At 40.9% G+C, this 15,056-nt stretch overlaps 1 protein-coding gene across 1 annotated transcript in view; it reads left to right on the forward strand.

Moving 5' to 3' along the window:
• LOC135473766 (ATP-binding cassette sub-family C member 4-like) overlaps positions 1–15,056 on the forward strand; it is a 144,871-nt gene that overhangs the window by 103,386 nt on the left and 26,429 nt on the right. Inside the window, exons 12-22 of the mRNA XM_064753653.1 lie at positions 2,811–3,017; positions 4,804–4,893; positions 5,288–5,457; positions 5,772–5,897; positions 7,028–7,277; positions 8,053–8,163; positions 8,982–9,032; positions 10,528–10,569; positions 13,570–13,761; positions 14,103–14,197; positions 14,412–14,498. Coding sequence (XP_064609723.1) covers positions 2,811–3,017; positions 4,804–4,893; positions 5,288–5,457; positions 5,772–5,897; positions 7,028–7,277; positions 8,053–8,163; positions 8,982–9,032; positions 10,528–10,569; positions 13,570–13,761; positions 14,103–14,197; positions 14,412–14,498 — 1,421 coding nt within the window. The remainder of the gene's footprint in view (positions 1–2,810; positions 3,018–4,803; positions 4,894–5,287; positions 5,458–5,771; positions 5,898–7,027; positions 7,278–8,052; positions 8,164–8,981; positions 9,033–10,527; positions 10,570–13,569; positions 13,762–14,102; positions 14,198–14,411; positions 14,499–15,056) is intronic.

Genomic DNA, 15,056 nt, shown 5'->3' on the forward strand with positions numbered 1-15,056 from the left:
TGAAGAAGCTTTCGTGGACAATTTGAATGTTCCAATCTATCATAACATTGAAGAAACTTTTGTGGCCAATTTGAATGTTCCAATCTATCATAACATTGAAGAAACTTTTGTGAGCAATTTGAATGTTCCAGTCTATCATAACATTGAAGAAACGTATGCTGTGCTGGACAGCTTGAATGTTCCAATCTATCATAACACTGAAGAAACTTTTGTGGATGATTTGAATGTTCCAATCTATCATAACATTGAAGAAACTTTCATGGACAATTTGAATGTTCCAATCTATCATAACGTTGAAGAAACTTTTGTGGGCAATTTGAATGTTCCAATCTATCATAACATTGAAGAAACTTTCATGGACAATTTGAATGTTCCAATCTGTCATAACATTGAAGAAACATTTGTGGGCAATTTGAATGTTCCAATCTATCATAACATTGAAGAAACTTTCATGGACAATTTGAATGTTCTAATCTGTCATAACGTTGAAGAAACTTTTGCACTGTGGACAATTTAACCTGGAGTGTTACAATTCTTATTGTTGTTGACAGGAGTATGTTTGGCTGGGACAGGTAGTCATTTAGCCAGATGTGTCACAGCTCTTCCTGTGTTGTGTATTGTTGACATGTGTGTGTCTGGATGGGACAGGTAGTCATTTAGGGCAGATATGTCACAACTCTTCCTGTGTTGTGTGTTGTTGACAGGAGTGTGTCTGGATGGGACAGGTAGTCATTTAGGCAGATGTGTCACAGCTCTTCCTGTGTTGTGTGTTGTTGACAGGAGTGTGTCTGGAGGACAGGTAGTCATTTAGGCAGATGTGTCACAGCTCTTCCTGTGTTGTGTGTTGTTGACAGGAGTGTGTCTGGATGGGACAGGTAGTCATTTAGGCAGATGTGTCACAGCTCTTCCTGTGTTGTGTGTTGTTGACAGGAGTGTGTCTGGATGGGACAGGTAGTCATTTAGGCAGATGTGTTACAGCTCTTCCTGTGTTGTTGACATGTGTGTGTCTGGATGGGACTGGTAGTCATTTAGGCAGATGTGTCACAGCTCTTCCTGTGTTGTGTGTTGTTGACAGGGGTGTGTCTGGATGGGACTGGTAGTCATTTAGGCAGGTGTGTCACAGCTCTTCCTGTGTTGTGTGTTGTTGACATGTGTGTGTCTGGATGGGACATGTAGTCATTTAGGCAGATGTGTCATAGCTCTTCCTGTGTTGTTGACAGGAGTGTCTGGATTGGACAGGTAGTCATTTAGGCAGATGTGTCACAGCTCTTCCTGTGTTGTGTGTTGTTGACATGTGTGTGTCTGGATGGGACTGGTAGTCATTTAGGTTGATGTGTCACAGCTCTTCCTGTGTTGTGTGTTGTTGGCATGTGTGTGTCTGGGTGGGACAGGTAGTCATTTAGGCAGATGTGTCCCCACTCTTCCTGTGTTGTGTGTTGTTGACATGCATGTGTTTTGGTGGGACAGGTAGTCATTTAACCAGATGTGTCACCGCTCTTGCTGTGTTGTGTGTTGTTGACAGGAGTATGTCTGGCTGGGACAGGTAGTTATTTAGCCAGGTGTGTCACCCCTCTTGATGTGTTGTGTGTTGTTGACAGGAGTGTGTCTGGGTAGGACAGATAGTCATTTAGGCAGGTGTGTCACAGCTCTTCCTGTGTTGTGTGTTGTTGACATGTGTGTGTCTGGATGGGACAGGTAGTCATTTAGGCAGATGTGTCACATCTCTTCCTGTGTTGTGTGTTTTTGACGTGTGTGTCTGGGTAGGACAGGTAGTCATTTAGCCAGGTGTGTCACCCCTCTTGAAGTGTTGTGGGTTGTTGACATGCTTGTGCTTGGGTGGGACAGGTAGTCATTTAGCCAATGTGTCACCACTCTTGCTGTGTTGTGTGATGTTGACATGCTTGTGCTTGGGTGGGACAGGTAGTCATTTAGCCAATGTGTCACCACTCTTGCTGTGTTGTGTGATGTTGACATGCTTATGTTTGGGTGGGACAGGTAGTCATTTAGCCAATGTGTCACCACTCTTGCTGTGTTGTGTGTTGTTTACATGAGTGTGTCTGGGTGGGACAGGTAGTCATTTAGCCAGGCGTATCACCACTCTTGCTGTGTTTTGTGTTGTTGACAGGAGTGTGTCTGGGTGGGACAGGTAGTCATTTAGCCAGGTGTGTCACCCCTCTTGATTTGTAGTGTGTTGTTGACAGGAGTGTGTCTGGGTAGGACAGATAGTCATTTAGGCAGGTGTGTCACGGATCATGCTGTGTTGTGTGTTGTTAACGAGAGTACGTCTGGGTGGCGCAGGTCGTCATTTTGCCAGGTGGGTCACAGCTCTTCCTGTGTTGTGTGTTGTTGACAGGAATGTGTATGGGTAGGACAGATAGTCATTTAGGCAGGTGTGTCACGGCTCATGCTGTGTTGTGTGTTGTTGACAGGAGTATGTCTTGCTGGGACAGGTCGCCATTTTGCCAGGTGGGTCACAGCTTTTCCTGTGTTGTGTCTTGTTTACAGGAGTGTGTTTGTATGGGACAGGTAGTCAGTTAACCAGGAGTGTCACCACTATTCCTTTGTTTTGTCTTGTTGACGGGAGTATGTCTGGCTGGGACAGGTAGTCATTTAGCCAGGTGTGTCACCCCTCTTGATGTGTTTTGTGTTGTTGACAGGAGTGTGTCTGGGTGGGACAGGTAGTTATTTAGCCTAGGTGTGTCACCCCTCTTGCTGTGTTTTGTGTTGTTGACAGGAGTGTGTCTGGGTAGGACAGGTAGTCATTTAGCCAGGTGTGTCAAAGCTCTTACTGTCTTGTGTGATGTTTGCAGGAGTGTGCCCGTGTGGGTCAAGCCGTCCTGATGGGAGAGCTCATCGGGGTGTTTGAAGTCAGCCCTTCAGGGAATTCTCTTATGGATGCTTACATTTATGCAGCAGGATTGGGTCTCTGTTACCTTGCCAACATATTCTTGGACCATCAGTATTTTCATTATGGCTACAAGATGAAAGTAGCACTGACATCACTTATATATAGAAAGGTAAGTATCTTAGGCTATCATTTATGTATAGAAAATAAGTGTCCTAGGCTGTCACTTATATATAGAAAATAAGTGTCCTAGGCTGTCACTTATATATAGAAAGGTAAGTGTTCTAGGCTATCACTTATGTATAGAAAGGTAAGTGTCGTATGCTATCACTTACGTATCGAAAATTAGTGTCCTGGGCTGTCACTTATATATGGAAAATAGGTGCCCTAGACTGTCACTCATATATAGAAAGTAAGTGTCCTAGGCTATCACTCATATTCAGAAAATAAATGTCCTAGGCTATCACTTATACATATTTATTTTATTTATGTGGTTGGTGTTTTACGTCGGACTCCAGAATATTTCACTTATACGATGATGGCTAGCGTTATGGTGGAAGGAAACCAAGCAGAGCCCAGGGAAAACCCAAGACCATCCCCAGGTTGCTGGCAGACCTTCCCACGTATGGCCGGAGAGGAAGCCAGCATGAGCTTATATATAGAAAGGTAAGTGTCCTAGGCCATCACTTATATATAGAAAGGTAAGTGCCCTAGGCTATCACTTATATATAGAAAGTAAATGTCATATGCTATCGCCCATATATAAAAAATAAATGTCCTAGGCTATTACTCATATATGAAAAATAAGTGTCCTAGGCTAGCACCTATATGTACAAAAGTAAGTGTCCTGGGCTGTCATATACATATAGAAAAATAAGTGTCGGAGGCTATCACTTATATATGGAAAAGTATTTGTCCTAGGCTATCACTTATAAATAGAAAAGTGTCCTAGGCTATCACTTATGTATAGAAAAGTAACTGTTGTAGGGTATCACTTATATATGGAAAAGCAAGGGTCATGGGTTATCACTTCTATATAGAAAAGTAAGTGTTCTAGGCTATCACTTAAATATGGAAATTGCCCAAGGCTATCACTTATAAAGAGACAAGTAAATGTCCAAGGCTGTCATATATAAATAGAAAAGTGTCATGGGCTATCACTTGTAAATAGAAAAGTGTCCTAGGCTATCACTTATATATGGAAAAGTAAGTGTCCTAGGCTATCACTTAAAAATACAAAAGTGTCCTAGGCTATCACTTATGTATGGAAAAGTAAGTGTCCTAGGCTATCACTTGTAAATAGAAAAGTAATTGTCCTAGGCTATCACTTATGTATGAAAAAGTAAGTGTCCTAGGCTATCACTTGTAAATAGAAAAGTGTCCTAGGCTATCACTTATGTATGGAAAAGTAAGTGTCCTAGGCTGTCACTTATAAATAGAAAAGTGTCCTAGGCTATCACTTATGTATGGAAAAGTAAGCATCCTAGGCTATCACTTGTAAATAGAAAAGTAATTGTCCTAGGCTACCACTTATGTATGAAAAAAATATTCTACATTGTAGGCTATCTGTTGTATATATAGAAAAGTAAGTCTCCTAGGCTGTCACTTATATATAGAAAAGAAAGTGTCATTACCATTCACACTTGGGTCAGTGTGGTTTGTCTACAGCAGCTCAGCCAGTGGATGGAGGGTGCTGATTTGAAGAAAACACATGTCTACATGTTTTATAAGTATCTGCATTTCCTACCGTGTAATCTCCAATTAGTTAAGTTATTTAAAATTTTGTATGTGCGTTAGTCTAGTAAAGTTTCCTACACTGGTAAGTTTGATTGACAGCTGTGAGCCCTATGTATGGGAGTTTTCAGTATGAAGCATGTATGTGGTGGTACATATTGTGGTGCTCATTTTATTTAACATGCAATCAGTACTCAAGTGTAATTTTCGCCTGTCTGTTTCAGTTAATACGGCTACCATATTTTAGCTTAACTCCAAGTCTTACAGAAAATTTACTCAACACAGTAGGCAGAGAAGTTGATATATATCCAGCGGTGAGTTGAATTCCATGGTGGAAATATCATTTGAACTACATATATATATACGGAAGGAGAACACTTAAGCCATCAAACAATTTTTGGAACTCTGAGGTTGTCAGTTGTATGGTACATTTTACAATGGTTTTATTAGTAAGTACAGTATTAGCTTTAGATGATATTGCTTTTGTGTTTAATAAAGATTTTGTCACTGTAAGAAATTGTTTAATGTATATCCAGTTAAACAGATTTAGTGTTTTGTTTAATCAACTCTACTTTCATGGATATGCTTATTCCTACATTTTGGCCTTTTTTATATTTTCCTTGTCATTTGCCCGGGTTTTGATATTTTGGAAATGGTGACTTGATGCCATGAGTAAGCAAACATAACATTTCTTCCTCTTGTCACTAGGTGGTGCTTCCTGCCATGTATGTTGTGATTGGTCCAATCCAATTGGTTGTTGTTTGTTACCTCCTCTGGGATTGGTTAAAAATCGGTCCAGTAAGCCTGTCAGGGATTGGTGTAATGCTTCTCCTCGTTCCACTACAATTATGCATGGGCAGATTTTCTAAATCATTAAGGTATGTCTTTGTAGCATTTCTCATGATTGAGAGTGTAAATACATGGAAGCAGATTTTGTGCTAGATAATTTGCCTTAATAGGTAGCAGTGTGTGTCTCCTCTTCCACATCACAGCACCCGACATGCTCCAGTTACCCTGTAGCTCTAGACAGCTGTTTTCTGAAATTGTTCTAATATTTAATATGTAATTTACACGATTGATGAATCTAACCATTTGTAATGAGCTATGTTAGTTTGTTTTTTGGGGGCGAAAGTTTACCCATGTACATTTAATTCAGTATTTTCATGTTTTGAGTGTGTTTTTTATTCTACAGACATAAGTCTGAGTGTCAGACCGGGGAGAGGTTACAGTTATTTCACATGGTGCTTCGAAGTATCCGGGAGGTGAAGATGGCCTGTATGGAGTCCTTCTCAGAAAGGCTGCTACTGTCCAAGAGAAGGTAACTCCACAGCAACTAAACAGTATGTCAGTCATCATGGTGATAAAACTTCCTGTCCGGCAGATCTTTCCATGAGATTGACCTTATCGCCATTTCTGTTTACAAGGTCCATCTACTTGCATTTTGTATTTTCGGTGTTCTTTTGGGGGTAAAGCATGGCTTTCATGTCACTGAAACTGGTGCCTGATGTGACTGGGTGGGGTGTCATGTGGTGTCATCAATATGGCTGGGTTTTGTGTCTGATGTGACTGGGTGGGGTGTCATATGGTGTCATAAATATGGCTGGGCTTTGTGCCTGATGTGACTGGGTGGGGTGTCATGTGGTTTCATCAATATGGCTGGGTTTTGTGTCTGATGTGACTGGGTGGAGTGTCATGTGGTGTCATCAATATGGCTGGGTTTTGTGTCTGATGTGACTGGGTGGGGTGTCATATGGTGTCATAAATATGGCTGGGCTTTGTTCCTGATGTGACTGGGTGGGGTGTCATGTGGTGTCATCATTATGGCTGGGCTTAATGCCTGATGTGACTCGGTGGGGTGTCATGTGGTGTCATTAATATGGCTGGGCTTTGTCTCTGATGTGACTGGGTGGGATATCCTGTCTTTTGACTTGCAGGTGTGTGAAATGATGTGCAAATATGATGAGGTAGATGTGTCAGCCTCATTTGGTCAGGTATGTTGAGATAGCTGTACTATCCTTGTGAAGTGCTGCTTTGGTGAGGCAGATGCTCTAACCTCATGAAGTGTAAATATGTTGAGGCAGATGTGGTAACCTCATGAGGTGTAAATATGTTGAGGCAGATGTACCACTCACGAGGTGTAAATGTGTTGAGGCAGATGTACTAACCTCATGAGGTGTAAATGTGTTGAGGCAGATGTACTAACCTCATGAGGTGTAAAGTCGGTGAGGCAGATGTACTAACATGTTGTATCCTCATAGAGGAAGCAATGTTGTAATATGATGGAATGTAAAGGTTGAAAGTGAATATAAAGCATGTGTTCCTGGAGAGTTGTGTCCCTTACAGCAACTCACGGCTGTCATAGAGAAGGTGACATAAAACTATCAATGATTGCAAATAAATGCAATATATAATATTTATGTTGTATCTGGGATTTTGTTGTGTTTTCAGACGAGAGTTTAAGACACTGAAGAAGTTGTCGTGCCTGCTTGGTCTGAACACGGCTGTGACACTGACAGCAGGGAAGGTGGTCACATTTCTGACATTCTGCCTATATCTTATTCTGCATGGTATTCCTTCAGCCAAGCAGGTCTTCACCACCATGGCACTGTACGAGACGCTACGTGTGAGTGTCAGCATATTGCTGCCCTCTGGTGTCATGTATGGGAAACAAGCACACCGAACTCTTAGAAAAATCCAGGTAATTGAGTTCATCACTTTGTTATAATACAAGTTGGCAATTCTTTCCATTGGCATGGTTTGAAGTCAAATCAACTTCCATTTGTCAGTGTGATGTTTGGTTTTGTATTAATTGTTCAATTTTGTATCAACTATTCCATACATTTTGTTCTCAAGGAAGATAGTTATTGTTGTGAGTTCTCCAATCTCTGTGTAAACATGTCCAAATAAAATGCAACATTGAAAAAATATATTAATTTTTTTTTGGTTTGTCCAAACCAATACCTTTAATTTTATGAATACACTTGTTTTCAAACCTGAAATCAGAAAATATTGAGATGATCAAATTGCGCGAGTTAAGGGTGACTGTACGTACATGTATGAGATGTAATGTTAAGAGCTAATGTGTACATGTATGAGATGTACATGTAGTGTTAAGAGCTAATGTGTACATGTATGAGATGTACATGTAGTGTTCAGAGCTAATGTGTACATGTATGAGATGTACATGTAGTGTTCAGAGCTAATGTGTATATGTATGAGATGTACATGTAGTGTTCAGAGCTAATGTGTACATGTATGAGATGTACATGTAGTGTTCAGAGTTAATGTGTATATGTATTAGATGTAGTGTTCAGAGCTAATGTGTATATGTATTAGATGTAGTGTTCAGAGCTAATGTGTACATGTATGAGATGTAGTGTTCAGAGCTAATGTGTACATGTATGCATTGGATCACTTGTGGCACTGTTTGTGTTATATGCACATCTGCTAGATGTCCTTACTTTGACCTTCAGAAAATGTTACTGCTGGAGGAGAGAGGTTTTCATACCCTTGGCATTGGCTTATCCTCCTGCTCAGAACAACTGGCAGTAAGGATCGAGGATTACACAGGACTCATTGACAAGGTACTGGAAGCACTTCTCTACAGGGGATTAGTATGTATGGCTTATGACTGGACAGTATCATGTTAAAATTATTATCAACTCCCCCTGCTTTACCCCTCATCTATGTTTGTGTAGGTACAGTTATGTCATACTTAGCAAAATACAGATGTTTCATTTCCAGGCTTCTTTTTGATCAGTGTGACAGTTGTAGTGAAAGTGTAATAATTATGTAAGTGTAAAGATGTGGGAATGTAATGCAAGTGTAGATGTAATAATTGTGTAAGTGTAAAGATGTGCGAATACAGTGCAAGTGTAGACATGTAATAATTGTTTAAGTGTAAAGATGTGCGAATGTAATGCAAGTGTAGACGTAATAATTGTGTAAGTGTAAAGATGTGCGAATACAGTGCAAGTGTAGACATGTCATATATAAGTGTAAAGATGTGTGAATACAATGCAAGTGTAGACATGTAATAATTATAAAAGTGTAAAGATGTGCAAATACAGTGCAAGTGTAGACATGTAATAATTGTGTAAGTGTAAAGATGTGTGAATACAGTGCAGGTGTAGACATGTAATAATTATATAAGTGTAAAGATGTGTGAATACAGTGCAAGTGTAGACATGTAATAATTATATAAGTGTAAAGATGTATGAATACAGTGCAAGTGTATCAATCAAATCACCAATCAAAGAAATATACAAATAATGATATAAGTGTAATCATGTAATAATGATGTATTAAAGTGTTAAAATAAATATACTGTACACATAAATATTGAATATGAATCTGCTTTTAGAATTTCTTAAAAATGGTTTCTAACATGTTTTATTTTCAGGGTACAGAAAGTTGTGTGGTTGTCTCTGATGTCCAGCTTAGCTTAGAAAAGGTAAGGGGCTGGAATACAAAACCACTTTATTGAACAATACATTTTAGAAGTTATAGGGGCCTTCGTGGTTCAGTTGGTTAGCGCGCTAGAGCAGAGTAATAACCCAGGAGCCTCTCACCAATGCGGTCGCTGTGAGTTCAAGTCCAGCTCATGCTGGCTTCCTCTCCGGCTGTAACTGAGAAGGTTTGCCAGCAACCTGCAGATGGTTGTGGGTTTCCCACGGGCTCTGCCCGGTTTCCGCCCGCTATAATGCTGGCCGCCATCGAATAAGTGCAACATTCTTGAGTGCGGCGTAAAACACCAATCAAATAAATCAGTAAATTATAAGTAAGCTAATAAATCACATGTGGCACTGATCGATCTGCTCTGGATTTTAGTTTGAAATATGACAAAGGATTGAAATGAGGAAGATGTACCTCAGTCTAGTGCAAGCATAAGAAAAAGTTAGCTGCTCATTGGCTTTAGAGCATACTGTTTGCTAGCAGCTTCATTGAGCTGACTGTGACTTTAGACTGCACTGTTGGTTAGCAGCTTCATTCAGCCGATTGGGGGCCTCCGGGGCTCAGTTGGTTAGCGTGCTAGCGCAGCGTAATGTTCCAGGAGTCTCTCACCAATGTGGTCGCTGTGAGTTTAAGTCCAGCTCATGCTAGCTTCTTCTCCGGCCGTATGTGGGAAGGTCTGTCAGCAACCTGTGGATGGCCGTGGGTTTCCCCCGGGCTCTGCCCGGTTTCCGCCCACCATAATGCTGGCTGCCGTTGTATAAGTGAAATATTCTTGAGTACAGCGTGAAACACCAATCCAAAAAAAAAAAAAAAAATCATTCAGCTGATCGTGACTTTAGAACACGCTGTTACTTAGGGGCTTTATTGAGCTGACTGTGACTTCAGAACACAGTGTTAGTTTTCTGACTTTGGTTTTAGAACACACTGTTAATAAGCTGACTGTGACTTTAGAGTACTGTTAGCTGACTGTGACTTTAGAACACTGTTAGTTAGCTGACTGTGGCTTTAGAGTACTGTTAGCTGACTGTGACTTTAGAACACTGTTAGTTAGCTGACTGTGACGTTTGAACACTCTGTTACTTAGGGGCTTCATTGAGTTGACTGTGACTTTAGAACACACTGATAGTTAGCTGACTGTGACTTTAGAATGCTGTTAGCTAACTGTGACTTTAGAACACTGTTAGTTAGCTGACTGTGACTTTTGAACACACTGTTACTCAGGGGCTTCATTGAGCTGACTGTGACTTTAGAACACACTGTTAGTTAGCTGACTGTGACTTTAGAACACACTGTTAGTTAGCTGACTGTGACTTTAGATCACATGTTAGTTGATTCACTCAGTAACTTTGTTCAAGACCCAAAAGCTATTTCTCAGCTTTGACTTATATCTTTTACATAAATGATCTATAATTATAAATATGACATCAACACATCAGGATCATCAGTCCATGGACTGTTATTCTGATCATAACCTGACTGTATTTCTGTTACAGGGAAAAATGCATACTATTATTGGACCACCTGAATCAGGAAAGGTGAGCTTAATTGTTGTAAATGTTTGATGAATGTGTACCTATTACTATGTACATGTACATCACTAAATGTACATCAGTGGTTATGCTCAACAGTTAGATGGTCCTCCTTAGGGCCATCATGCATAGGCTGTTGTGACCAAAATTCAATAAATATAAGTACCACTTTGTCATGTGCACTTGTGACTGAAGAACATGCTGAAAGACAGTTAGGATTCAGTGAGCATTACAGGCTTCGCACGAGCCCTTGAAAACCTTGAAAGTACTTGAATTTTATTTTTGTAATTCAGGGAGTGGAAAGTGCTTGAATTTGACCATTATATGGAGGTTCTTGAAGGGTACTTGATTTTGTTTGTGTCACGTGAAGAAAGTTATTCAGTGGTAAGAATTTGTGAATCAACTGGTAACAGGCATGCACCTAAAGCGGCTGCCAGTGGTATGTACACAGTCATAGTTTTCCACGACTTCCTTTTCTCCACCAGAGGGGGCTAAGATCGCCATTTTTGGGTTTGGCAGTAAGAGCTTATGCTGTAGTCATTGAGAGTGAATTGGTGCGTGAAAAAAAAGCATTAGAGATGCCAGGCAACTGTAGTTTTAGCATTGAATGGCTGCAGTTCCCAGATTTCAAGGACTGGCTTGTGCGCGATGACAGCAGTGTCCGAAGACTAAATGTCTCCTGGGCTACTGGTGACTGACAGTGGTGCTGTTTACAAACACGTGCATTGTGCGGAAATGTTGTAAACTGTGCTTTTTACTCTGTTGGACAGTGGAAAATTGATAAGAATCAATGATGGGTTATCTGATCATCAGCGATGTCTGCACCGACTGAAGGCTATGGCACCAACACAAGGCTGCTTATCAGTCGAATGCCACTGCATGGCTGTACCACACTTACAAAATGAAAAGTAAAAAAAAAAAGTATTCAAGCTGCGCCTGAAATTGTGACTGTCTTTTGAGGTACTTGAATTCGTATTTTAAATACTTGGAAAATACTTTTCAAGTATTTTTTTAAGTACTTGAAAAATCCTTGAATATTTTTGGCTGTCAGGGGTGCGAACCCTGGCATTAGCTGCCCTGCGATCAGTGTCACATACACAGCTACTGTGCCTGACCCAGTGAGTGACCTCTTGTATGTGCTTTTCTTTGTGGAACATCAGTGTCTCACATGCAGCGACTGTGCGTGACCCGTTGTGTGACCTCCAGCATGTGCTTTTCTTTGTGGGACATCAGTGTCTCACATGCAGCGACTGTGCCTGACCCAATGTGTGACCTCCAGCATGTGCTTTCCTTTGTGGAACATCAGTGTCTTGCATGCAGCGACTGTGCCTGACCCAAAATGTGACCTCCAGCATGTGCTTTTCTTTGTGGGACATCAGTGTCTCGCATGCAGCGACTGTGCCTGACCCAATATGTGACCTCCAGCATGTGCTTTTCTTTGTGGAACATCAGTGTCTCACATGCAGGGACTGTGCCTGACGAAGTGTGTGACCTCCAGCATGTGCTTTTCTTTGTGGGACATCAGTGTCTCGCATGCAGCGATTGTGCCTGACCCAATGTGTGACCTCCAGCATGTGTTTTTCTTTGTGGGACATCAGTGTCTCACATGCAGGGACTGTGCCTGACCATTGTGTGACCTCCAGCATGTGCTTTTCTTTGTGGAACATTAGTGTCTCACATGCAGGGACTGTGCCTGACCCAAGTGTGACCTCCAGCATGTGCTTTCCTTTGTGGGACATCAGTGCTGAACACACAGCATGGTGCACTACACACTGAGTGAGCTCTGGCATATGCTTTTCTATGTGGGCTATTATGGTGGTAAGGGAACTTATGTGATTGGCTGGAAGCATGTGTAGTGTACATGTAGTATTGATTTGTGACAGATTGATAGATACAATGTATTCTGCTCCCTAACTGGTTGACTGCTCAAGATGCAATTAAACAGTAATTTTATATCCAAGCATCAGCATCCATACTCTCTCCATGACGGATCATTCTAATTTGTCAAGCAAGACACCTAATTTTCAGATAGGAGTTGAAAGTGACATAATCCATGTTAGCCAATAGCCAGTGTTCGAAAAAAATACCTGGGCAAGCAAGTACTACTTTTCATTGCCAGAGATGTGTGTTTCAAGTGGAGATATAGTTTCTTTAATAACACAGATGTACCCCAGGTTGTTGACTACCAATATTCACATCTCCAAAAAAATTTAAAAGTTCTTTCAGTGATACCTGGCAATACCATCACCCACAAGCAGACCATACCATACCTAAATCTGGATCTCTGTAAACGAAAATGGTAAAATCTGGCCATATTCACCCTCCCGCTTAACAACAACAACATGTTACAAATTACTATGATACAGTCATTTTGTTCGCATGATCATTCTGGATAATGTTAATTAGCCATCTCTGTAAAATTTGTGAGCTGTTTTAGAAGAGGTACATGTAGTTGATGAAAGGCTCCAATAATATAAAACACTGGTAAGGTAAATGTTAAAAGAAACGACCACATAAAAAGTGAGTGGGCATCAGGAGAAAGGCCATTGTCTCCAAAAGTGTATATCCTCACGCATGCACCTGTGAAGGAATAGGTTAATGAGGTCATCAGTGGGTTGAGTGGCATGGTTTTAAAATGTGCTAGCAGAGTACAATGACTTAGGAGCCTCTCAGCAATACATCGCTGTGAGTTCCAGTCCAGCTCATGCTAGCTTCTTCTCCAGTCATTGAGAGAAAATACAGGTTGCCAGCAACCTGCGGAACCAATATTCAGTGCAGTATTCAACTGTTCTTTTGTCCATATTTTTTTAACTACATGTATTATACAATGTCATGAGGAGTAATAACAGAGTGAATAAATTAGAGCACTTTGAAGCTTTTTGAATTCAAACATTATCACATGTAAATTGCTATGGATGGAGGGGATTTTGGAATGTCAGCATTTTAGTTTAATTGGATGTAAAAAGTACAAGAAATTTGGATGTGTTGCCTGTTGTGTTGAAACAGACAAGCCTACTGTTAGCAATGATAGGAGAGGTGCAGCACCACAAGGGGAGCATACAGAGGAATGGAAAAGTGGTTTACATAAGCCCCACCAGCTGGATGTTCCCGGGCTCCGTCAGAGAAAACATTACATTTGGGGCAGAGTTTGTGAGGTATCGCTACACCCAAATCCTACAGGCCTGTGCTCTTTACCAGGTGAATATGCTCATCTAAAGCTGCATGTTGGAACACACAAGAGCTTAAGACACCAACTCAGCTGAAACAAGCTTTTGCATTGAGTCATAGGGATGTCTTAGGCTCTTGTCCATATTGAGTTTTAAATCATATTTTCTTTTGACAACTGGGGCGAACTCTTGTGCTTAATTCATTTGGTAGGAAATATTAAAGTTGAAAACTTATGTAGACATAAAATACCTACTGAAGTTTTTTTTCAGTGTGAAGTGTTCGGATTATGTCTCAGTAAGAGAGATCATCAGAAAAGCAGTGGCATTGTTTTAAGAATTTATTATAAACTGTTTTGTATGTTTGAACTCCAGGCAGTTGAGATGTTACCTCAAGGGGAGCTAACTACTATAGGAGAACAGGGTGTTCCTCTTGATGCTAGTTTCCAGGCCAGGATTGCATTAGCCAGGTTAGTACATCACAGGGGGGATAAACGTGTTCAGCAGTTAGTAGATGGTAGTAGTGAGTGAGGGAGTGAGTGCTTGCTTGGGGTTTAACTTCGTACGTAACAATTTGTCAGTCATATGACATGCATTTTTCTCTGCTCTTTTAAGAAAAAGTGATGCTGTAACATGGCATGATTAACATTTTAGTCATGACAGGGTCTACCTATTTTTTCTCAGGGCCATATATCAGAATTGTGACATCTTTCTGGTGGATGGCATACTGAAGGCCATGGATCCCAGGACAGCCATGCATGTCTTTGACAAGTAAGATCACAGCGTTAGTTTTGTCATTCCAACATCCCATATTCTGTCCAGAGTGAATATTAATAAATGTTTTGATTCCAAAGCTGTCAAGGGGAAAAAAATAAATAAGAAATAACTCAACTAGCTGACGAATTGATTAAGTTCCACATTTGAAATGAACAGTTGACCCTTCATTCTGCTCTAATTGACCCCTGACCCTTCGGCCTTCTCTAATGACCTCTGACCCTTCATCCCGCTGTATTAACCCCTGACCCTTCATCCTGCTCTGACCCCTGATCTCACCTTGCTCTAATTGACCCCTGTCCCTCCATCCTGCACTAATTGACTTGTGACCCTTCATCCTGCTCTAATGACCTCTGACCCTTCATCCTGCTCTGACCCCTGATCTCATCTTGCTCTAATTGACCCCTGTCCCTTCATCCTTCTCTGACCCCTGACCCTTCATCCTGCTCTAATTGACCCTCACCCTTCATCCTGCTCTAATTGACTTGTGACCCTTAATCCTGCTCTAATAACTTCTGACCCTTCATCCTGCTCTAGTTGACTTGTGACCATTTA

The sequence above is a fragment of the Liolophura sinensis genome, chromosome 8 (assembly GCF_032854445.1).
Source record: "Liolophura sinensis isolate JHLJ2023 chromosome 8, CUHK_Ljap_v2, whole genome shotgun sequence".
NCBI lineage: Eukaryota > Metazoa > Mollusca > Polyplacophora > Chitonida > Chitonidae > Liolophura > Liolophura sinensis.